The 25621-nt window shown below is 39.9% G+C and overlaps 1 protein-coding gene across 3 annotated transcripts in view; it reads right to left on the reverse strand.

The window, feature by feature from the left end:
* The window catches only part of col27a1b (collagen, type XXVII, alpha 1b), a 591032-nt gene that overhangs the window by 40537 nt on the left and 524874 nt on the right, over nt 1-25621 (reverse strand). For all 3 annotated transcript variants that reach the window (XM_059993655.1, XM_059993656.1, XM_059993657.1), the window contains 5 exons: nt 21779-21832; nt 18907-19014; nt 15363-15470; nt 10629-10736; nt 4005-4058 (listed from right to left, as the gene is read on the reverse strand). In XM_059993655.1, the coding sequence (XP_059849638.1) occupies nt 4005-4058; nt 10629-10736; nt 15363-15470; nt 18907-19014; nt 21779-21832 (432 nt within the window). The remainder of the gene's footprint in view (nt 1-4004; nt 4059-10628; nt 10737-15362; nt 15471-18906; nt 19015-21778; nt 21833-25621) is intronic.

A 25621-nucleotide genomic window follows, 5' to 3' on the forward strand; every position in this document is an offset into this window, starting at 1 on the left:
TTCATCCCCACTCCCCCGGCTTGACCTATTACCTTCCTGATTGTATTCCTTCCCCTCCCCCACCATCTTCCTCCTTCCTTTCCAGTCCTGATGAAGTGTCTTGGTCCAAAACTTTGACTTTCCATAGATGCTGCCTGACCTGCTGAGTTCCTCCAGCATTTTGTGTGTGTTACCCTGGATTTCCAGCATCTGTAAAATCACTTATGTTTATAGTTTTAGATAGGATATTGGTATTGGTTTATTATTGTCATATGTACCAACATAGCTTGTCTTGCATACTGTTTACACAGATCAAATCAGATCAGATCATTATACAGTGCATTGAGCTAGAATAGGTAGAACAGTAACAATGCAGAATAAAGTGTAAAAGCTACAGAAAGAGTGCAGTGCAGGACCATAATGAGGGAGATTATGAGGCCAAGAGTCCATCTAATACAAGTTGTCTGTTCCAGTGTCTGACAACAGTGAGATAGATGCTGTCCTTGAGCCTGGTGGTATGTGCTTTCAGGCTTTTGTAACTTCTGCCTGATGGGAAAGGGGAGAAGAGGGAATGTCTGGGGTGGATGAGGTCTTTGGGATTATGTCGGCCGCTTTATTGAGACAGCGAGAAGTAGAGACAGGTGACCGGCAAGAGTCAAGGTTACAGATACAGTCAGGTGGGCATGGACTTTGTGCCATGTCATGTGATTAGTGTGAAATATGTGCACAGAACTTCAGCAAGTCAGGAGACCTTGCTTGGAACGATCAAGCAGCTACACAGCCTTAAAATGCCCATTCTAAATGGTTTGGGGGGTCTAAATGTTACATTATAGGTTTGTTGTGGGAGAAAGAGACTGCTCTGAAACAACTCCTAATAGAACACCACTGAGCCACATAACTAACTCCCTAGGCAGGTCAATAACTCTACGAGCTTTCGCTGCGCTTGGTAACGAGGGACTTTTCAAATGCCTTCTCGAGGTGCACATGAATAACACCACTAAAAAATTATTTCGGTATTCTACTTCAGTCACCTCTTTGAAAAAGTCATGACCTACCCTTTACAAATCCACAATAAAACAGAAAATGTGGAAATACTCAGCAGGTCAGGCCGCACCTGTGGAGAGAGAAACAGAATTAACGTTTCAGGTCAATGACCTTTCTGTTTGACCTGCGGAGTACTTCCAGGATTTTCTGGTTCAGATTTCCAGCACTTGCAGTATTTTTTGCCTTTACAATCGATCCTGGCTCACCCTGACCAACTGGACATTTCCAGGAATACAATTACTTTACACTTAATTGCAGACTCCAGTAATTTCCCAACCACAAATGTTACGCTAACTAGAATATTATTCCTTGGTTTTCCTCTCTCATTAAAATATTGTAGAAGCAAAGGGAAAAATTTCAATCTACAGGACGTGTTTCCCAAGAAACTCTTGTTTGGTATCCGAGTTTTGCCATGTAAGGTATATAAATGCAATCTGTTGTTGCTGCTGCTATCCAGATGTTGATAGCTCTGCTGTGAATGTTCATCCATTTCACTTCCTTCAGCTCTGCGTCATTTACAAATCAATTTAGAATGGGAACTTAACCTTGGTCTGCAAAGGCCGATATTAATTGATACTCATCGGGATGGGCAATTAGAAGCTTCTCTAAAGTACAGATTCCAAAGATTATAGATGTTTCGTTACATGGATGCCAGGAGAACAGTGGACAGCCAGAGATCTTTTTTCCCTGATGGTGGAAATGGTTAATATGAGGGGACATAGCTTTAAGGTGTCTGGAGGTCAGTACAGGGCGATGCCAGAGGTAACTTTTTTTCACACAGAGTGTAGTAGGAGCAAAGGATGCAATCCAGGATGGTGGCGGTAGAGGCGGTACGTTAGGGACATTTCAGAGATTCTTAGAGAGCACATGGCTGAAAGAAAAGTGGAGAGCTATGTGGGAGGGAAGGATTTTAGTGTAGATTTAAAAATCAGCATAATATTATGGTTTGAAGGGCCTGTGGTGTTTTATATTCTAACAGTTCACATTAATTACCTCTTTAATCTAATGCATCAATCCCAAATTACTCCCAACGTGGTTCAATCATTCCATTACTTTTTAGCTCAATGACTGTACCTCCATCAACTTTCCACCCTCTCTTCCACCTGATTATTCACCAGGCCTCTCCATTCTAACCATCCAAAACTGACAATGTAGCAGGCTTCAATTCAGTAGAAAAGGCTTGCTGACCTTTATTGAAAAGCTAAGTTATTTGTTTTTATCTTTTATAACCAATTAGTATTTTAAATTAACTTGCATGGAGAAAAAGTTCATTTATAATTTTTAAATGTTTTTAAACTTATTTTTAAAGTGTGGCAGCGACACCTCCAGGACTTTGTGAGTGAGTGCTCATATATAGCTTGTGTGGTTATGGAGATGAATGGGAACTGTGGGCTGATCTAGCCATTACTGTTGCTGATCACAAAGAAAAGAAAATCATGAAATGTTTGGGAAATTAATGCTAAAATCATGTTCAATTGTGTATTAACATAAAAAAAAACTGAAAAATGCCCATGGTGATACATGAAATATATGAAGAATGTGTGCTTTAAGAGGAATAAATAAACAAGAACAGAGAAAATAAAGCAAATGTCAGCCATTTGGCCCATCTCTGCCTCCACCGTTCAATATGATGATGGTTGATATGCTGTATGTTGGCCTCAATTCCTAGCATGCTCTTTCTCCTTAGGCCTTCCACAACCTTGCAGAATTTTATCAATACTTCTATTGATCCAGCCTCAATAACTCATTGGGACAAAGTATACCAGAGATTCACTACCATCCTTGAGGAGAACATGTTTACACTGCAGTTTTAACTGACCAACCAAACCTTTATTATGCAACTGTGTTCCATTGTTTGAGATACTCCCACATCAAAACATCAATTCATCTTGTATTGTTAGGGCTTAGTGATGTCGCAGGAACGCAGCATCCATCATTAACGGCCCACTACCTCCGAGACCATGCTCTCTTCTCGCTGCCATCAGGTAGAAGGTACAGGGGTCTCAGGACCCCCACCACCAGGTTCAGGAACAGTTGTTATCCCTCAACCATCAGGCTCCTGAACCAGTGGGGATAACGTCACTCACCCCATTACTGAACTCTTCCCACAACCTATGGACCCACTTTCAAGGACTCTTCATTTCATGTCCTCAATGTTTATTGCTTATTTTTTTTTCTCTTTTGTATTTGCACAGATTGTTGTCTTTTGTACATTGGTGGTTTGTCCATCCTGTTGGGTGTGGTATTTCATTCACTGTATTGTGTTTCTTAGATTTATTGTGTTTGCCCACAAGTAAAGGAATCTCAGGGTTGTATATGGTGACATATATGTACTTTATAAGAAGTTTATTTTGAATTTTGTACTTTATGTGTGTCAATGAGATCATCTCTTGTTCTTCAGAATTCTACAGAAAGGAGACCTAACCTGTTTAGTGTTCCTTGATAGGATAGGATACAACTTTTCATCCCAAGGGTTAGCTGGGTGAATCTCTGTTGGACTGTCTGCAATGGTACTATAATCCTTCTCTCATTGAGAGGACCAAAGCTGTGCCTACAATGGTTCAAACTAAAAATTTCAATAGTGCCCTCACACACACCTATTTGCACAAAGATGCCAATATTGGTTATGCTCTGAATTATTTAAAATCTAACTTAGATGAATCACAAGAAAGAAGTTCATGTACAAGTTCTTAAACTTATCTGGCATCTGTGGAGTTAATGAGTATTTTGCAGGATATAGCAAAACCATGTGGAGGAAGTACACACTTTATAAACAAACTATGTTGGCAATAAAATGGTAAATTACTCTGCAACTTCTTAATCAAAATAAATGTTAAAATAAAAACCCTGACCAATATGCTAATTGAGAATCCATTTACTTTCTTTTGATCTGAATGTTACAGAATTGTACAGGGTTCTGAGAAGATCGTGGAAAAGTGAAAATGATCCTTAATCTCTGAAAAAAGTCACCGATCCAATACCTTTGGTCCAAATACTCCCATCAGCCCAGGGAAGCCAGACTCTCCAGGATCTCCCTGAAATCAACAAATACATTTGGGTTAGTTATAAATGCGAAGTCCCATTAGACCGAGGGCAACACATAGCTGATAGAGACGTTAAATAGTCAACATCATAGTAGTTTTAAAAGAACTGAATATGGCTCATGTACGATAGCGTTGGTGTTTGTAAATAAAATCACAGGGCGTTTTAAGTTTAAGGGAAACTGTAACAACTCCTTGGCTGTCCACCAAACACAGAACACAAAGCACAGTAAAAAAAACTTCAGTTCATTACGTCATCACGTCAGACCAGCCTCTTAAAGTGAACCCCAACTCACTGTCGGAGGTTGTGAATTATGTACATTTCCACCCATTTCATTACCTTACAATAGTGACAAAGTAATTTTGACAGTTTTCTATCTGCACCCACTGTATGTATTCTATTACAATAGCAACAGATTTCAGTTAATAGATCCTATCCCACACACTCAATAAGATCATACTTTATTTGATTTAGTGATACAGTGCGGAGTATGTCTTTCTGTCCCTTCGAGATTCAGCAACCTCTGATTAATCCTAAACCAGTCACGAGACAATTCACAACCACCAATTAACCTACGGGGCACACCTCTGGACTCTGGGAAAGCCTACGCATTCCACAGGGAGCACTCCTTACAGTATGGATCCAGAATTGAACTCCGAACTCCGGATTGCCCTGAGCTGTAACCATGTCTCACTAACCACTACGCTATCATGGTGCTCAGCTTAGTTAATTAGCGGCTATGATGGGATTTGAACTCTGGATAAATGGTCCACATGGTTCTCTATCACTTCACAAAATTGATTCCATTTCTCTACTATTACTTCATTGTACCTTATACAAATTATATTACATTCAGTGTTATGAGGGGCCGAAGGGGCGGGGGAGCCCCCTCCTTTGTGAGAATTGCATTATTGGGTTGGCTCAGAGGACCCAGGAAATGAGAGAGACCTGGCCATTGTCTCCTGGAGACAACGTTTGTGGATTGGGGACTATGCTATGTGCAAGCCCTCGGGCAAAGTGGGCTGGTAAACAGAGGGATTGCATCATCCCAACCTGATTGACATCTGAGACCCAATGAGGAAATATAAAAGAGGGTCTGGGGGAACACCCCCTTCAGATGCACCAGAAGAAACGCTAACAATCCCGTAGTAGCGGGAAGCCATTTGAAGGAAGTCACATGCGTTCGATTCCGCGGCTGGAATCGGTGACTGGAACCACGGAAACCAGCTTTTAGCTAACAACGGGGAAGCCCGCTCCCCTGATTCAATGGATTTGCTTCATAAAAGACCCGGGCAAGTTTCTTTTCTCACCAATCTATCTCTCTCTCTCTCCAACAAGTGAAAACCCAGCGGTCCCCCCAAAAGGCTGAAGCCTGCTGGAACTGAGTGACTTTTATATTTCCATCGGACAATATATTATCCCCTAGACAAATGATCGAGCTGTTTCTTATTGATGGTCATCATTAGACCCGCGCTTTTAGATTGAGTAGTGGCGACATATAATATTATGTGAATGTTTGTATTAATCATATTTTTGTGCCCCTTCATAAATAAAGACTTTAAAAAAATTGTACCATCAGACTTCAATGGACCTCTCTATCTTTGCTGGTAAGTGATCCAGTTACGGGATTTCGTAACATCAGCAACATCTGTTGCTTCATTTCCAATGTCATAAGAATGGTTCCTGTTATTTACTCTTGAATATAACAGGAGGCTACAGCAGCGCCGGGTCAGTACCAGGTGAAAATGTGATTATTTCTCAACTTTAGTTATGCTTGATACTTGAATAGTGCTGGGTGAACATGTGAATTTCAAACTGGCTAATTTTCAACTTCAATAGTACTTACCCTCACACATTTTTAATCACACTCTCATTTTGTTGGGGTGACCAATTATTTGAAATATAATTTATGTAAAATATCAAATATAGTTAGTTTTGTACTGCTGAAGCTTTATGAGGCATTGGTCAGACTGCATATGGGATATTGTGACCTTGTATCTAGGAAATGACGTGCTGACCCCGAAGGGGATCCAGAGGAGGTTCACAAATATAATCCAAGAAATGAAAGTTCTATTGTCTGAGGATCTTTTGATGGTTCCGGGCTTATAATCAATGGAATTCAGAAAGATGAACAAGGATCTCACTGATATCTACCAGATACTGAAAGTCTTAGATATAAGACTTAGAAAGTCTTATACATGTAGAGAGAAGGTTTCCATTTGTAGAATTGGAAGGAGAAGGAATTTCTTCAGCCAGTGGGTGGTGAATCTGTGGAATTTTTTGCCATGATGGGCTATGGAGACCAAGTCATTGGGTGTACTTAAGGAAGAGATGGACTGGTTCTTAACTGGTAAAGGGGGTTAAAGGTTATGAGGACAAAGTGGGAGAATGGAGTTGAGAAAGAAAATGAGCCATAATTGAATGGCAGAGCAGATTCAATGGGCTGAATGGCCTAATTCTGCTCCTGTATTTTACGGCCGTAAGGTTTGGGGTGACAGTAACACACATTTGTAAGTAACTGATTCAATTTAGTATTAGATTTAAATACAATTGATGGAATATTAAATACGTATCACTCCTCCCTGCTTAGCTATAAACCCTAACACAAAAGAGAATGCATCACCTATATACTATATAATACAACTATTATATATAGACATCCACAGCATAGTAAGTTTTAAATTGACCTGTTCAGGCCAAAAAATTTAATCACTGTGGAGGGTTTCTTACCCTTGTGGGACAATGCCTTTCCTGACAAAGGGGTCACTTTTTGGTTCTGGGGCCTCTCTGTGGTGGCTGTAGGGTTGACTCTGATACAACAAGAAGATGTTCTGGCAGGTCTGGACGCTGTTCTCCTCCTTCTCTTGGCTTTTCTCTCCGGATCTACTTCAGTCCTTGATTTGTCTTGTCTTTCTCGCTTTCCTAGTTTCTTGTGAGTATCTCTGATACTGATAATTTCTCAAGAAATTAGGTCTTGTTTATCTTCTTCCGTCTCCATAGCACTTAATTTATCCTCCCCTCTCTCTTTTTCTTTTTCTTCTCTCTAGGATCTGCAACTTGATCTTGGGAAGTTATACTTAGCTCACTGGGGTATTCTCTTATTAATCCCTCTATTGCTCCCTTTGCGATCTGATCTCTTCTCTTGGTTTCCTCATCCACAACATCATCTGACAAACCCTCTGTTTTTATATCTCCATTGACTCCTTTCTTTTCAGCTTTCCGTTTATCCAGCTGTCCTTTGGTTCTTTGCATTTACTTTTACAGTCAGCCTTTTGTCTCCCATTTGAAGTTCATGCAATAATCTTAATGCACACAGAACAGATTCTGGTTCTTTATACTTACAAAAGCTGAACGCTTGTAACTTTCCTGAAGCTCCTTGAACTCTCTTCCAGCTTAAAACCAAGTGACATTTAGCGAGTAACTGCCTGATTAACATATCAGAAGCTTTCTCAGTTATAGTTGGACCACAGCTTTCGTCACTTTCACACTTCTGAGCAGCACAGTTCTTCCTTAGTCCAATATGCTTTCCAACCAGTGACACAGAGGTTGGCACCAACAGCTATTTACCCTCTGCTGGGCAACTGCTCATGGTGTACAGCATGGAGACAGTTGTGGCATCATCCGGTACCTTTCTTAATTTGTTTTCAGTTGAATCTACTACAGGGGATGTGGCATGCAAATGATGGATAGATCTCCAATGAAGTTGTAGTTTTGTTGGCACGTGGCCAAGTAGTTAAGGCGTTGGTCTAGTGATCTGAAGGTCGCTAGTTCAAGCCTCAGCTAAGGCAGCGTGTTGTGTCCTTGAGCAAGGCACTTAACCACACACTGCTCTGTGACAACACTGGTGCCAAGCTGTATCAACCCTTGCCCTTCTTTTGGACAACATCGGTGGCGTGGAGAGGGGAGACTTGCAGCATGGGTAACTGCCGGTTTGCCATACAACCCTGCCCAGGCCTGCTCCCTGAAAACTTTCCAAGGTGCAAATCCATGGTCTCTTGAGGCTAACGGATGCCTATAATAGGTTTTCTCAGCCAGTCATGGCACCACAATGCTAGCCCTCCTGTTTTACCACATGCATGCCCAAAATGGCTTATTGGTTGTTGTATTTGACTGTTACAAATATCATTCCCACTGGAGTTGTTGTTCTCCAGCTGAATATCTGCAGGCTTCAGTTTAGTATCTTTAAAATGCCGTTCAAACTCATTTTGTGGAATGACTAAAACAGCCGAGCCAGTGTCCAATTCAATTTTAATGAGTCTGCCGTTCACCTCTGGCATAAGGCATATTGTTTGTATGTTGCTAGTTTTCACTGTAAATCTCAAGGCTACACAATCCTGCATCACTCTCATCATTATCAGACAACATGCAAATTAGTGGTCTTCTTGAAACAGCAATTTGACTTTTTATTTTCTTTGTAGTCCATTTATTTTTGTCTGCCCAACATGCTCTTTGTATGTGTTCTACTTTGTTGCATTTTCTGCAAGTTGTTTTACTTTTAAACCGGCATTGGTCTGGTCAATGTGAGTTCCCGTCACATTGGTAACACATTTTGCTTTGCTAGACCAGTTGCTGTTCAGATATTGCAATTTTCTTCATGCTCGCTTTCATTCCTGTCTGCAACTCAGTTGCCACTCTGTCTGTGGTTTCTATTGAAACTGTAACTTCAACTTCATTTTTAAATGGAAGCTGTACTTCAGTTAGGAGCAATTTTCGAATGCTTTCTTATCAGATTCCACAAACTAAATGATCTCTCCATACATCCTTAAGCCCATTTTTGAACTGACAATACTCAGATAACTCAAGAGAAAAAAAAAATCTTGGTTATGATCTGAACTGGGCACAGATTGGATCTTATGTTTCCTTGCTAACTGGGGCCACTGCTGAGCTAGCGAATGGCTACACAATAGGAACAATTTAGGGGATGGAATGGGCTGTGCGAGGGTTATCCAGAGCGTAAACACCAGTTGGGTCAAACAGCCATTTTCTGTCTATACTTTCATTGTAACTGGACATCCATCCCCCAATCACGAGCCTAGGGCTCTGAATGCTCTTTTGTGCTTTACTAGTGAAAGCTGATGATGTATGCTGTGGGACGATGTCAAGGTCTAGAAAGAGACAGTGCGTCTGAAATTTATATTTAGCGTATTTGGAAGTTATCTGTTTTTGTTAAATCAGTCTCTTAACTCCCAATCATATTGTATGAAAGACCCTGGTTTCTTTGGCTGTGCAAGCCTAAGGTAGACACTCTCAAGTCCCATCAAACTCGTGAGATTGAGATGACTCGTTCCACCCCAAACACCAGTTTGTGTGGATGCTTTGTAATTTGCTACCCCGTTACAAATTAGTGCCACAAAATAACAGACAGTACACTGCGTACAATTAAAGGAATTATATTTATGAACTTTAACAAAAGGTTTAGTAAAGAATAGGAAAAAGAAAAACTAATTAAACAGTCAAATTATTTAAACAGTCAAATGTGCGCAAGTTGGAGCTCATCTTGAACTTCTCTGTCACTCACGGACTGGGCCCTCGGTCAGTGTGAAAGCTCACACCACCTTCCAAACGTCGCTCGCAATTCACCTCAAACAAACGGGAATCCCACTATGCTACGACCGATTCTCCCCAGCATCTTCCCTGTTTATCTCACCCTGAACACAAGCCCAAGACCAACTTCATTGTCCCTCACCAAGAAAACCTCCAGCTAATTGCATGGCACACATTCAACATCATCCCTTATTTTTAACAATAACCTTAAAAAGGCTGAGAGCAAGACAAACTGAATGAAATACCTGCAGTGTAACAGTACAGATATGAACCACGGCATTACATGTAAACCACTGCATTTGAGCCTGTTTTTTTAACACCAATGTGTACACACACACACACACTCACTCACTCTTAATGCTCTTGGTAGGGTCACCCATGCCAAACAGGTCAAAGGACAGAGGCCAGACTCCAGGTGTGGGGGTTCAGCTCAGGGCTAACAACCCTGACTGGTCAAACAAAACTGTTACAGAAATAACAGTGAAGAATCCTTCTACATCTGTGTGCAATGATATTCCTGAGTCTCCACCAGGGACTTGCATGACTGACGATAGTGAAAACCGAGAGGGAGCTACTGGCACAATGAAGGAAGCCCAGCCAAAGACAGACAATGTTAGAGGACCTTCATTGCTTCCCTAAACATCAGCAGTGTAAGGGTAGTAAGGGAGTGCTAGCAGAGTTCAGCTAACAAACTTTACCTCAAACTTTGTGTAGTTGCTCAAAGGCACTAAGACTCATGGGTCAATGATGACAAAATATGACACTATGAAACCTTCTGATCAAATCAAGTAATACGTCACGTATAAAGGCTAAACATCACATAATGTTAGCTGGACAGTTAGTGAAGTAGTTCCTCACTAATCTTCTACCTAATGTAAAATTAGTTCTTGATTAATTTTAGACATCACATCACTCCAAGTACTGCTGAGATCAGTCAGCCTTTATTTCCCATAAATCTTGGTCGAACTTAGTTAATATCATCTCAGTAAAATACAACTTGAGAAAAATGTCGAACTGACCGGTTGACCTTTGGCACCTGGATTGCCTCTCTTCCCAGGCAGACCTGTCCCTCCTTCTATTCCTTTTATTCCAGGTGGTCCTGTCTGACCCCGCAAACCTCTTTCCCCCTGTAATGATCACAATGGATAAAAGCAATACATTTAATGAAACCGATCACAGCTTACACATCTCTGTTGCACCATTGAACTCAAATCGAACAGTAAGTAACAATTAAGATTCAATAATTCAGTGTTCACTGCAATGACTTACTTGTATTACTGAAATAATATTTCACTTTTGAACAGTAAAACAGTCTCACACAAATATCTCTTTAAATGAAATCAGGGATGTTGAGTCAATTGAAATTTTCAATATTGTTGTTTGATATTGAGGCACGGAATTGCATTTGAAACATGCCTGTGAGTGAATGGCCATGCAGGCTTAAGAGACCAAGTAGCTACTTTCTGTATCCATCCACGCACAGAATAACCAGAAGTGTTTTGTAAATTGAGTATGTTCTTTTAATTCACCACCTCTTCATGTTTGCAGCCTGGAAAATCATGTAGGCAAATAGACAGATATTGCAGTACTCACTCGACAGATCAAAGCAGGTTGAATTAAACTACACAGAGAGTATGGCCCCTACTATGGCACCAGGTATGGCCTTTCCTAAATTAAAAGGCCATTTTAGAAGCTCTCTGCTGTAGCACTGATAATGGACAAAGGTGTGCTGCAAAGTACTACTGTGTCTACACTATGCTGTCTGATATGACTAGTAACCTCCTTCAAAGCTAGACCACACTGACCACCTTGTCACTCTCAAATCTGGCTTCACCACTTCCCCAAATGGGTCCAGTCGACTTCCTATTTAGAAGAGGTGGGGTGGCTCATTGACAGGGTTTCCATGGAGATTGGGTCAGATATGCTAATCAAACACAAGATGCACAAGTAGGGGCAGCAGTAACAAACAGCTCTCATTCCAACATGATGTTCAGAGTGCTGCCTCCAATCGTACAACACAGATTCCAACAGCCACTTGTCTCAGAGTGGATCACTTCATTTACCCAATTTACTCTCTCAAAGAGAACCAGCATTAATTATAGATGTGGCTGACAAACAAGTTTACTTTCATTTCATTTTGACAGGCACTTCTGTCGTCAAATTTAATGAATTGCTTGGGACTTGAACTAAATGATGATAAAGAATAATTATTTATAAAATATTCTGAGTCAAAAGCTATGATTGATTGTTGTAGCAGAATAATTTCCATTATTTTTATTGCATTTGATATATTCAGATGCTCTAGAAAGCATTTGGTTAAATGCACTTCATTGTGTGAGTATACTTTGCTAAGATGGAGATGCATTGGTTTTGGCCTCATGTGATATAAAAGGACAGCATTAGCACTGGGGAAACTGGAAAGGCTGAAGACTGAGTTGCCATATACAAATGTTATGCTCCTATGTTGATGTTCTCACTCTCCCATGGCCATTATTTCCTATTTTTCTCTCTCCAACCACACTCATTAACCTGATGATTTGTACAGCTTACCTGCATGGCAACCATTGCCTCACCCAATCAGAGCTTTTCATGTTAGACAATAGACAATAGATAATAGCTGCAGAAGTAGACCATTCGGCCCTTCAAGCCTGCACCACCATTCTGAGATCATGGCTGAACATCTACTATCAATACCCGGTTCCTGCCTTGTCCCCATATCCCTTGATTCCCCTATCCATAAGATACCTATCTAGCTCCTTGAAAGCATCCAGAGAATTGACCTCCACTGTCTTCCGAGGCAGTGCATTCCAGACCCCCACAACTCTCTGGGTCCTACCCTTGTAGATACCCTTGAATGTTGTCCTACCCTTCCTCCCCTCACTCTTGTCAACTTAAAATTAACCTACATTCTCTTGTCCCCCATTCTGATGAAGGGTCTTTAGACTGAAACACTATCTATGCTTATTTTCCCACAGATGTTGCCTGATTTGTTGAGTATTTCCAGCATTTTCTGTTTTTGTTTTCCAGCATCTGCATTTTTAAGATTTTCACTTTATGTAACCGAATTGGTAGTGCAACTCGAAAGGCAAATGGCCTGTAAAAATAAACATATTTTTTTCGGTGCGCTGTGAATTATATTTATTTTTAAAATTTTAAATACTGGAATATATCATTTTAGTCTAAATGACATTTCCATTTCACTAAGAATTCATTTGACAGCTTAACTTGTCAGGGTGATTGCTGTTTATCATGAACATACATTTAGCTTTAGATTTAATTTGACAAATTTGCCCAAAGGAATAGGATTTCAGGAAATGATTGAAAGTAGGTGGAGGAGGTCTCATTAAAATCTTATATGTTAGTTATGATGATATCCAATTTTTATTACAGAAGTTCCATTCAGAAGGTACATAAATTTTTGGATTAGAAGTTCCCAAATAACGAGGTTGAAAGTTTTGTCTGGAATATTGTGACAGCTTTATTGAATTATATAGCAAATTGATTCCAAAATTAGAAAAAGTTTATTTTCACTTAAATCAAAGTTAGGGGCATTTATTGAACTGACATCCAATGATAGCTTGATTAAAAGTATGAATAGAAAATGACTAGATTTCATTATTTGCACATTAGAAATTTGGAGGAGACAGCGCCATCTATTACGTTACAAAGTGTTCTAACTCTTTCAAGCTGAAACATTGTAATAATTCCATTATTGTGTCATTTTACTAGTTAGGTACTATAAATAAAAGGATATCTTAAGCAATGACTCAGGTGATACAATGCAAAACATACAATTTAACAAGAGACCCTATATTATTTAGTTTCCAAAAAATTAGCAGGTATAGAGACTAAATTATTCTTGTAGCTTTCTATTTAGGCTTGGTCACTACTTGTTTAGGAGATCACCTGTAGTCAGGTGTTGTCCAGGGAAATAATGACACAAGCAGCAATTTGAATTTAGTAAGGATCGAATTTATTTAGCATAGGAAAAGTGAAGTAAGCTCCTAATACACAGATTGACTTGGCTCTTAAATCATTTTAAGGAAAATATATTTTTATTAAATTGTGAAGTAACAATGTTTTAATGCATCTTCAATAATCTTGCAATATATCAGTACTGTCATTAATACAGGAATCTAGCTGAACCATTAAAAGTAAATACTTTTAATGTAAAGTAATGCAAAAGAGTAACGTTGGAAATCTCATAACTTGAAGATGAATTAAAACTTTGTTACTTTCCAATTTAATCAAAAGAACAATTCATAAGTTACCAATTGAAGTAACACATTTGTGACAGATTGCATCTGGATCTGAAATATTGAACTTATATATTAAGTGTTATTCTCTTTATGGTTAATTTTGTGTTTTTCTTGCTAAGAAAAAGCTAAGTATTTTTACATAACTTTGTATCTAAGGAATCTTACAACTAGTGTTGGAAACCACTGTCTTTTCTTAAATAGTATTTTTTATAAGATCTGTATTTTTTAACAAACTCATGTATTTTTCACTCTCATTGGCAGAAAGCGGTATAGCAGCTAAACTAACGATTTATCATCTTTCTCATTTTTCATTGGCTAAGTGTTAGCACATTACCCACGTGATGTAATTGTTTTAATTATGTAGTTTATTAACTAATTTATCTTTATCTTGTTTATAAAGGTGATAGATTTTTTTCAGGATCACCATCTTTATTCTTTTGTCTCACACACTATAGCATTTGCAGCATCATTTCTCAGCTCTCTATTTACTTGTACATTTGTTTGCACTCTAAAGTAAGCTGAAATCTTGGAATTAAGACTGCTCGCCATTTTTGACTCCTGGAAGAACTCGGATCTGAGATTGAACAGAGATCCAACACTAGTTAAGTCCGTTAGAAGTGTAAACATTGCCGTCATCTGGGCAAGTATAGCTGCTAACTTGTTTGCGGCAAGATACAGTTCAGCACTGGTTTGCTGTTTCACTGAGCAGCACATTCTGCATTACGTGCTTAAATCAACGCTTCATGCAGAAAGTAACCATGTTCTCACTGAGTGACACAGCATGCTGTAGCTATGTGGATTACTCCTGATCTTATTTTCCATGTTCTAATCAACCAATACCTTCCATGCTCAGAGTCAATGGTGTCAATACAGACCCAGGACAAGATCTGAGAAGGTGTGGAAAACAATGGCTTTCTGGAACAAGACAAAATGCACCCTAATGTTTTATCTCTTACAGCATATTGAGCTTTCTCTAGCAGATTGGGACTTAATTCTGCAGTAGAATAAAATTCTCGTAGGCCGCCACTGACCAATTGGAAAGCTACTGTTCTGGCGCCTGTGGCAGGTAATGTTTGCCACGCTTCTTTTCCACTCACCTGGGCCCTGGTTTCCATCCTCCATTTCAACTTACAGGAGCTTTCAATCTTCTACTCCTTTTAACTCATGCTGCTCACTGGAAATGTGTTCAAACTATCTAACTTTTAAAATAAAATTAGTTAAACAAAACTGAGGTATTTATAGAAGTAACCTTAAGTGGTCCAGAAGCTCTGCCAGTCCAACCCCACCAAACTCCTGAGAATGCAGAATTACATCAGTGTTACTATATTAATGTTATCATACACCAGTTCTTCAGATCAATGGATAATGCTCTTCTTCATTGCATGAAGATCATCTTTAAAGATCAATCTTTGTTTTCTTTTTAAAGATCAGTTTATTATACAGGACTACTTTAGGTTACCAATTGAAGGCCGTGGAAGTCTCAAACCTGCTCACCTTAAAGCCAGGGGGACCCTGAGATCCAGGTAGTCCGGGTACTCCAACACGACCGCGTGGTCCAGGCGCACCGATCAATCCCACAAGGCCATCATCTCCCTGCTCTCCCTAAAGTGTAACGGAAAGTTACATATTAAAGAGCTAAATTCAAGATTGTTTACTGACATTCTTCAATACACAAGTGTAAAGGAGAACAAAATGATTGTTACTCCAGATCCGATGCAGCATAATGAACACAATAAAAAAAAACAGAACAAATATAAATATAAAAGCAATCCAATAAAACACAATGTACAAGTAACTGTTACATACATAGACTGATTGTATGCACATAAATGACACTAGGTGATGAGCATATAATGGAAGTGGGGGAGGTGGAGGGGGTTACGGCTTGGGGCAAGTGGTCCTGGCCTGGATGCTGTGTAACCTCTTCCTTGATGGGAGTGGAACAAGCAGTTGATAAGCAGGGTGGGTGTGATCCATCATGATACTGCTGGCCTTCTTCTGGTAACTTTCTTGGCCTTGATGGCAGTTAGGCTGGTGCCAGTGATGCATTGGGCAGTTTTGACTACCTGTTGTAGGGTCCCTCCTGTCCACTGCAGTGCGGTTTCTGTACCATGCAATGGTGAGGCTCTTTGCTGTGCATCTATAGGAGGTCATGACCTCATGGGTTTTCTCCAGGTGACCTAGTTTCCACAGTCCAAAGATATACCAATTGGTAGGTTAACTGGTCATTGTAACTTGTCCCGTGATTGGACTAGGATTAAATCAGGGGATATCTGGGCGGTGTGACTCACAAGGCCAGAAGGGCCCACTCCACATTGTTCCTCAATAAAATAAAACTGTACATTGATAGCACTTTTATTAGTTGGGCTTTGTTGACTTTGGCAGAAATGTACATCACATGTGAAAGGAGTCTGTGGTAAAATCAGACCAATATTTCATTCTCAGTCAAGATGTGAATGTTGTTAACATTTTGATTGCTTGACTGTTTTAAAGGAAATTCCTTTTCATGAAAGAGGCTCCATGGGACCAATAACCCCATTTTGGCTGCTGATCTTTTAATCCATCCGGGATGATCTGGAGATGCTGGAAGTTCACGCATGTAATGTCTTGTACTGAATGAATTATTTGTAGCTACAACTGTCTAAGAGAGAGCTGAACACCCCCAAAGACCGCCACATACCATTAAAAACTAATAAATAAATAATAATAACTAAATAATAATTATAACAACTAAATAATAATAATAAAAATCTACCCATTGTTTTCATGACCAAAAGGTTCATGGGATGGCAATGGGCATGAAGGGGACGAGGATATCAAAGACAGCAGGTGACAAATGGGATTAAAAAATGGCTCTTCAGTTCTATAAAAAACAACCTTGTAGTGCAGAATTAATCCTTAAACTGGATACATGGCTTGAATGAAGAAATTTTACTTAGAGTGCCACAAACAGGTACTAAATCTCTTAAATGCATTTTCTTTGGGTTAATGCCTGTTTGAAACTTGGGCAAAGCACATCTATTATCTTCTTTTCTAGACTGCAAGATGACACACTTCTGGGGAACTGTACAGGTACATCTTCCTGTCATACTGTATCAGTAACCCTGTTGACATCTGTAGAAACGGGGCCCTGTTCCTAGGATATTTCATGTTAAACACTAAAGACTATCTTTATTTCTGACATGTATATCAAAACATTGAAATGTGTCATTTGCAGCAAATCAAATCAGCAAGCATGTGCTGGGGGCAGCCCGCAGGCGTTGCATGCTTCCAGCACCAATGTAGCATGCCCGCAATTTACTAAGCCTGACCTTAACCGTATGTTTTTGGAATGTGGGAGCAAAGCGGAGCACCCAGAGGAAATCCACGCAGTTACAGGGAGAACACACAAATCCCTTTCAGACAACGTGGGAATCAAACACCGATTGGTGATCACCAACACTGTAAAGTGACAGTACTAGTTGTTAGTTACTGCGCTGTACTGCTTAGTAGTGCATATATAATGTTTGCTATTTTGCATCTAACTTCGCTGTATCACTTGTAATTAAATACAAAGCAGCTGTAATCACAGAAGGGATTGCTCTTATCATCCACCATCAAGCTCTTTCAGCTGGGTGAGACAATATATGGTGGCTAACAAAGCAGATTATAAAGTTCAGAAGTAAATTTTATTATCAGTGTAGAGATATGCCACTACATACAGCCCTGAGATTCATTTTAAAGCTTTTAAAGATAGCGGAGTCAAGGGATATGGGGAGAAGGTACTGATTGTGGATGATTAGCCATGATCACAGTGAATGGCAGTGCTGGCTCGAAGGACTGAACAGCCAACTCCTGCACCTATTGTCTATTGAAAATTATCTACTGTCTATTTTCCTGTGGGCATACTCGGTAAATCAATAGAATAGTAACTATAACAGCATCAGTGAAAGATCAACCAGAGTGCAGAAGACAACAAACTGTGCAAATGCAAACATCAATAAATAATGAGAACATGAAATAGTAAGATAAAGAGTCCTTAAGAGTCAGTGGTTGTAGGAACATTTCAATGATGGGGCAAGTGAAGTTATTCAAGAGCCTGGTGGATGAGGGGTAGTAACTGTTCTTGAACCCGGTGGTGCAAGGCCTGAGGTTCTTGGACCTTCTACCTGATGACAGCAGCGAGAAGAGAGCATGACCTGGGTGTTGGGGATCTCTGATGATGGACGCTGCTTTCCTGTGACAGTGATTAGAAATAATCTCATTCTTATTTATGAAGGAAGCGTTGATAGGATTTATTAACTGAACATTTTGAGAGTTTCGTCTTTAGATTAGATTAGATTCAACTTTATTGTCATTGTGCTGAGTACAGATACAAAGCCAATGAAATGCAGTTAGCATCTAAGCAGAAATGCAAAGAACAGTGCTATTTACAAAATAACTGAGAATAAAAAGTAAGTGCTACAGCACACAAGCTGCGATGTGAGGTTCAGCAGGGTCACAACCTCAGGGAAGAAGCTCTTCCTGTGCCTGCAGGTGCGGGAGTGGAGGCTCCTGTAGCGCCTACTGGAGGGGAGGAGAGTAAAAAGTCCATGGTTAGCCCAGACAGCATTTATGGTAAATGTTCCCAACAGTGGGCAATTGGGTGCCGATAATCCACTGGGCATTTTTCACCTCATGCTGGAGTGCTTTGCGGTCCGATACGGGACAATTGCCATACCACACTGAGATGCAGTTGGTGAGTATGTTCTCAATGATACAGCGGTAAAAGTCCGTCAGTATCCTGGGACAGAGGTGAACTTTCTTGCTGCTCTGCAGGAAATAGTTACATTTTAGCTCCATTATTTATTAATAACAACAACATATTGGATTGCAGAGATTTGATGGATAGACTATGTGCTTGGCACAGGTTGGATAGCAAATCAATTGTAGAGCTGTGTGATTATTTTACTTTCAAGGCTGTGCAATATTACTGTTACAGAGTGGGGTTTTTACTAGGATAGTTAGCATCTTAAAGATGCCAATACAGATAATTTTATTATCAGTAGGTTCTCCTTACTGTAATTCCTGCTTTGCCATCGATTCCTGGAATTCCATCCAAGCCTGGAGCACCTTCTTGACCTTGCCGGCCAACAACACCCCTCGGACCAGGAGGCCCAACTGGACCCTAGGGTTTAAAAACAAAAAATAACATCAGTGAAGTTTATAAATGTTTAGATTGCAACAATGTAATGTATAGCATATTCAGTTCTTCCATACTATATTAAGTTCATAAAATGCATGAGGGATTGTATTGTGATGAAAAAGCACCTTGGAACATTCTGAAAGGCATAATAATAAATACATAACATTTATTTTTCTATAAATGTACCATACTATTGGAATCTAATTGTATTTAATGTTATTAAGGTATATTAATCACATCCTTGGGGCATATCAAAGCACTTCATAGTTAATGAAATCATTCTGAATCCTAGTTTGTGTTAAACTGGGCAAGGCCCCACTAAGTTGCAATATTGCAGAAAATGTGGATTCTGCAATATCTGGCATCTGATGCAAAGCACTGGGTTATCCATCCATTATCTTAGTCTCCAACTCCCTCTCAGATGCTCTCACAGCTCATGACTGGGAATTCCCAAGACCACTGACTTTCCAGACTTGGAACGTACCCCAGGGATGTAGACTTCATTTCAGCTTTCGTTTTTTTAGATCTCTGGCCTCCCTCCTGCCCCTAGGATATTGAGCCTCAGTTTTGTCTGCCCTGGGATCTCTGGTCTCTCTCTCTCCCTCAGACATTCCTACGGTTTGGAGTCTGTCTTCCCAATCCCTGACCCCAGACCCATCTGTTTCTGCAACAGACACTGTGAACCAAACCAACATGTAGTAGCAATGAGCTTCAACGCGCTGGCACTGACAGAAAGAAATTCAGCTACTTCAGGAAAGCATTTCACAAATGGGATTAAATGGGATGCTTTATATATTTTAAAAAAGTATAAAAAGTGGTTAAACTTTTTCCCATTCAGAAACAAATATGCCTAATGGCTTTTCCAGATTTTCAATATGAATAAAACTTCCACATATATAAAAAGAGTAAAAGAGAGGGGAGAGTGGAGATTGAACTGTTGGAAAATGAAGCTGGAGAGGTAGTATTTGGGGACAAAGAAATGGCGGATGAACTTAATAAGGATTTTGTGTCAGTCTTCACTGAGGAAGACACAAGCAGTATGTCAGAAATTCGAGAGCTTCAGGGGGCTGAACTGTTTGATTGCTATTACTAAGTAGAGGTTGCTTGGGAAGCTGAAAGGTCTGAAGGTAGATAAGTCACCTGAATCAGGCAGACTACACCCCATGGTTCTGAAAGAGGTAGCTGAAAAGATTGTGGAGGCATTAGTAATGATCTTTAAAGAATCACTGCATTCTGGAATGGTTCCAGAGGATTGTAAAATTGCAAACATCCCTCCACTCTTTAAGAAGGGAGGGAGGCAAAATAAAAGAAATTATAGGCCAGTTAGCCTGACTTCAGTGGTAGGGAAGATATTGGAGTCCATTATTAAGGATGAGGAGTACTTGGAGGAACATTATAAAAGTCAACATGATTTTCTTAAGGGGAAATCTTGCCTGACAAATCTGTTTTGCATTCATTGAGGAAATAACAGGCAGGATAGACAAAGGAGAGGCAGTGGATGTTGTCTATTTGGAATTTCAGAAGGCCTTTGCCAAGGTGCTGCACATGAGGCTGCTTAACAAGAGCCCAAGGCATTACAGGAAAGATACTAGCATGGACGGAAGATTGGCTGACTGGCAGGAGGCAAAGAGTGAGAATAAAGGGGGCTTATTCTGGTTGGCTAGTAGTGCTCTGCAGGCATCAGTATTGAGACCACTTCTTTTCACATTATATATCAATGATTTGGATGGCAGAATTAATGGCTTTGTGGCCAAGTTTACAAACAATACAAAGATTAGTGGTGTGGCAGGTAGTGTTGAGGAAGCAGGAAATCTGAAGGTGGACTTGGACAGATTGGGAGAATGGGCAAATAAATGGCAGATAGAATGTCGTGTAGGGAAGTGTATGGTCATACACTTTGGTAGAAGGAATCAAGTCATAGAATACTTACTACACATGGAAAAAATTTAAAAAGCAGTGGTGCAAAGGGATTGTGAGTCCTTGCGCAGGATTCTCTAAAGATTAACTTGCAGGTTGAGTCGGTGGCAAGCAAGGCAAATGGAATATTAGCATTCATTTAGAAAGGATTAGATTACAAGAGCAAAGATGCTGGAATTTTATAAGGCATAGGTCAGATTGCACTTGGAGATTTGGGCAGATTTGGGCCCCTTATCTAAGAATTGACATTGGAGAGGGTCATGAAGAGGTACGAGAATGATTCCGGGAATTAAAGGGTTACCATATGAGATGCATTTGATGACTCTGGGCCTGTACCCGCTGGAGCTTAGAAGAATTTGGGGGAGGGGGGTAGTCCTCACTGAAAAATACTGAATATTGAAAGGCCCAGCGAGAGAGTGGATTTAGAGAGGATGTTTCCTATAGTGGGTGAGTCTAGGACCAGAGGGTACAGCCTCAGAATAGAGGGGTGCACATTTAGAACAGAGGGGTAGTGAATCTGTGGAATTCATTGCCATAGATGGCTGTGGTGGCCAAGTCACTGAGCATACTTAAAGTGGAGATTGATAGGCTCTTGGTTAGTCATGGCATCAAAGGTTACAGGGAGAAGGCAAGAAAACGGGGTTGAGAGGGATTATAAATCAGTCACGATGGAATGGCGGAGCAGACTCGATGGGCCAAGCAGCCTAATTCTGGTCCTATGTCTTATGATCTTCTTTTTCACAATTCCATCTGTCTGCAATTGGCCACAATGTTTTGAAATCCATCTGTTAGTAATGCATTAATACGTGTTCACACTTAAAACACTTACAGGGGGGCCTCGGGTTCCTCGCATGCCTTGGGCACCTGTTTTTCCCTTTCGTCCCTGTAAAAATGAGAAATGATTATCTGAGTTTTGACAGTGAGATGTTATTTGTATAATCTTGTTATGTTGCACAGTAGACTTTATCACATGTTTACTTTTGTTTTTTTTCTGCACTTCAGGTCATGAGAGAATAAGGCCAAAGAGGTCCCGGCTTACAAAATTCTCTTTCATCAATAGTACTAACCTAAACTGGACACACTGGAGGCTGTGGTAGGACAAAGGACCCTCCAGAAAATGCTGTCAATTCTGGACAAAGTTTACTAGACAACTGTGCTGCTCCAAAGAATGCTATATGGGGTAATACTTACCCCCTGCCATTAGGCTCTATGATGAGTTAACCTATAGCTGCGGAAGTAATGACCTTCTTCTGTTAGACTGTTATTAACCTCTGTTTACCAGAACTCTGATTAGCTCTGTTTACCACACGCTACTATTGAGGACACGCTGTGTAATACTATCAACACTTCTTATCTGGACAGAGTGAATGTGCATCCATTACTATAATATTACGGTAATTGTTGTATTATCATCTTATAGTGTGAATTTGTAAATCTTGTACATCTTATTTTTAAGATAATATTTTTCTTTTCTACTTCTCTTCTAATATTTTTATATCTGTGCACCTGCAATGCTACTGTGATACAGTAATTTCCTCTGAGATCAATATAGTATCTATCTAACCTGGTTCTGGAGTACCAGCTATCTGTTGTAGTCCCCTCTGAAATTTGGTTCGATTGCTCTCAGTGTGATCAATGATCAAGAACAGAGCAAAGCATGCACTGATTTAGCCCTAGCAACAGAGACACATTTCTTCCCACTGTGACTGTACTGAGAAAAATACTGTGGTCCCATTGCAAACGCTGAAGTTGAATTCCAGACTAATGAAAATTCTGTGGTCAGAATAAGGGAAATAAAACACTGCAATTGATCCACAGAGGCAGCAAACAAACAGTCAAGTATATTTTACATGCAGCAAAGACTCAAAGAATGCTTGACTTTAGAATGCAACACTAAAGTTTATTTAAAAAAAAATCCAAGATATTAGAGAGATTCCGATTATGGCTAGCTTCTAATACATAGATTTGGATTGGTCTTATAATTCAGTGGTTACTGAATAGTCTTGATATATTGACTTGATTTCCCCACATTGGCAAATTTTACTTGTTCCTGCAAGTAATGGGCAGAAATTGGGAGGGAATCTATGTCTGCCTATTTCTGTAAAACAAGTTGATCTACTTCTTTCTTCTGCAGCTCTTGACTTTTCCCAACCACCTGGCTTCACCTATTGCCTTCCAGCTAGTTTATTTCCCCTCCCTCCCACTTTTTCATTCTGGCATCTTCCCCCCCTCCTTCTCAATCCTGATGAAGAGCTTCGGCCCGAAATGTCGACTATTTATTCTTTTCCACAGAAGCTACCTGGCCTGCTGAGTCCCTCCAGCATTCTGTGTGTGCGCTACTGTTCAACAGCTGCTCAACAGGATTTTCTTCCCCTCACTCCTGTTTACTGTCTCTTATGTTAATCTTCTGGAACACCAGGGAACATTATGCTCTATAAAAAGCACTGCATTATTCTTAATATTGCTGTTTGAAAATCTGTTCATTCATTCATTCATTATGTGCCTGGTCATATGATATAGGCATTCATGGTCTTTCTATGACCATGATTGTTCTTGGAAAATTTTGGAAGAATTTTTGTTCTTGGAAGTGGTTTAACATTGCTTTCTTCTGGGCAGTGTCTTTACAAGACACTCTGCAGTAATTTTCAGAGATTATCTGATTGGCGTCAGCGCTTGCATAACCAGGGTCTGTGAGACCTGTAAAGTCTGTAAAGTTCTTATTTGCTCTGCAGAACAGAGATAAAGTATGAAAGGTGGCTTTCTTTACTATACAAGCACAACTTAAGTGTTAAATACAGAAATGCTGCAGATTGAGACAGGCTCTATTGAATACAATGGACGTGGATTTCAATGACTAATCTGTTAATAACAACACTTTATTCCTCCCCTTTCAATAGTGTAGACACAAGGTGTCAGTATTCAGCAATTAGACACACAACATTGCCACAAATTGAAGCACTTATAGAAGCTGCAATCACTGGTAGTTTTTAGTGGTGCTGCTTCAGTAGAAGCTGGTAAATATGTTTACTGTTTTTTTGGTTGGATCCCTTACTCAGTGAAACATCATAAAATAATGAGCCTTGCTTATCTCCCCATGAACTTTTCAGAGGGGCCAAGTATTCTTGAACATGAATTGGTGGAGGAATTGCCATTTAAACACCGTGCACTGCTGAGGTATATAATTCCAGACAACATTTGGGAAACACATACTTGAGTAGGTTTCAGAAGGTTGGGCTCAAACTTTCTTTAACGTTGTCCAAAAAAAGCAATGCGCATGACTATATCATATAATTCAAAACTGTTACAAAAGGTTTGACGATTACACTTTGGCCTTTCTTTCAATGAAAGACTACCTTTCAACAGTAATTTTCCTAATGCGTTTTTTTTCCCCTTTGGATGCCGTTGCACATGGAACACTTATTCCAAATTCTGTTCATCAGCTCTGATTTTCAAACTTGGCTTAGTTGTGAGGTCATGGAGCTGGTGGAAAGCTTCTTAATTACTTAAGTGAGAAAGCAATTGTGGGATTTGGACTTGCTTAAACCTTTCTTTCATTGCAGCTAAACTATTCTTTGCTATAATTTTACATTGAAGTCAGAAGACAAAATTCTTCCCACACGTGGATAACAATTTCCAAAGTTGGTTAATTGTTGGTACTTTGTAATTAACCAGTGTAAGAACATCTATGGATGAAGTAAGAAATGAAATCTTGTTGGCCTTTACTCTCATGGTCCCAGAATACATCTTCCACCATCAAGAAAGTTCACCAATGCCTCTTCTTTCTCGTCGTCCCAGAACACATCCTTCATGTCAAGAAAGTTCACCAATGCCTCTTCTTTCTCGTCGTCCCAGAACGCATCCTTCACGTCAAGAAAGTTCACCAATGCCTCTTCTTTCTCGTTTTCCCAGAATGCATCCTTCACGTCAAGAAAGTTCAACAATGCCTCTTCTTTCTCGTCGTCCCAGAATGCATCCTTCACATCAAGAAAGTTCACCAATGCCTCTTCTTTCTCGTCGTCCCAGAACGCATCCTTCACGTCAAGAAAGTTCACCAATGCCTCTTCTTTCTCATCATCCCAGAATGCATCTTTCACAGTTAAGAAAGTTCACCAATGCCTCTTCTTTCTCATCATCCCAGAATGCATCTTTCACCATTAAGAAAACTCATCGATGCCTCTTCTCTCTGAGGAGGCTGAAAGGAGCGGGTCTATGCACACCAGTATGCAGACCATCCCACTCCCATTTGGGAAGAGGTGATGTAGCATCCATGCCAGGACCACTAGACTCAAAAGCTGTTACTTGCCCTCAAGCTGTGAAGCTGATCAATGCCTAATAACCCCCCTCACCAATCCCTCCCACCACCACTACAAACACATCACGTGTCACTTTATGTACAAACAGTTACTTGTATAACGTGTTTTATAAGATTGCTTCTATATTTTTACTGCATTTTATTGTTTTTTTAAAAATAATTATCTTTATGCTTATTGTGTTTTTTATGCTGCTTTGGATCCAGAGTAACAATTAGTTAATTCTCCTTTACACTCATGAACTGATGAATGACAATAAACAATCTTGATTGAATCTTGATAGTAAAGCATGATTCCCCAGGGCTGGCATGTTGAAATATGAAAACTGAAATTAAAGCTAGTTCATTTATATCCAATGATTT

The sequence above is a fragment of the Hypanus sabinus genome, chromosome 18, assembly GCF_030144855.1.
Source record: "Hypanus sabinus isolate sHypSab1 chromosome 18, sHypSab1.hap1, whole genome shotgun sequence".
Taxonomy (NCBI): Eukaryota; Metazoa; Chordata; class Chondrichthyes; order Myliobatiformes; family Dasyatidae; genus Hypanus; species Hypanus sabinus.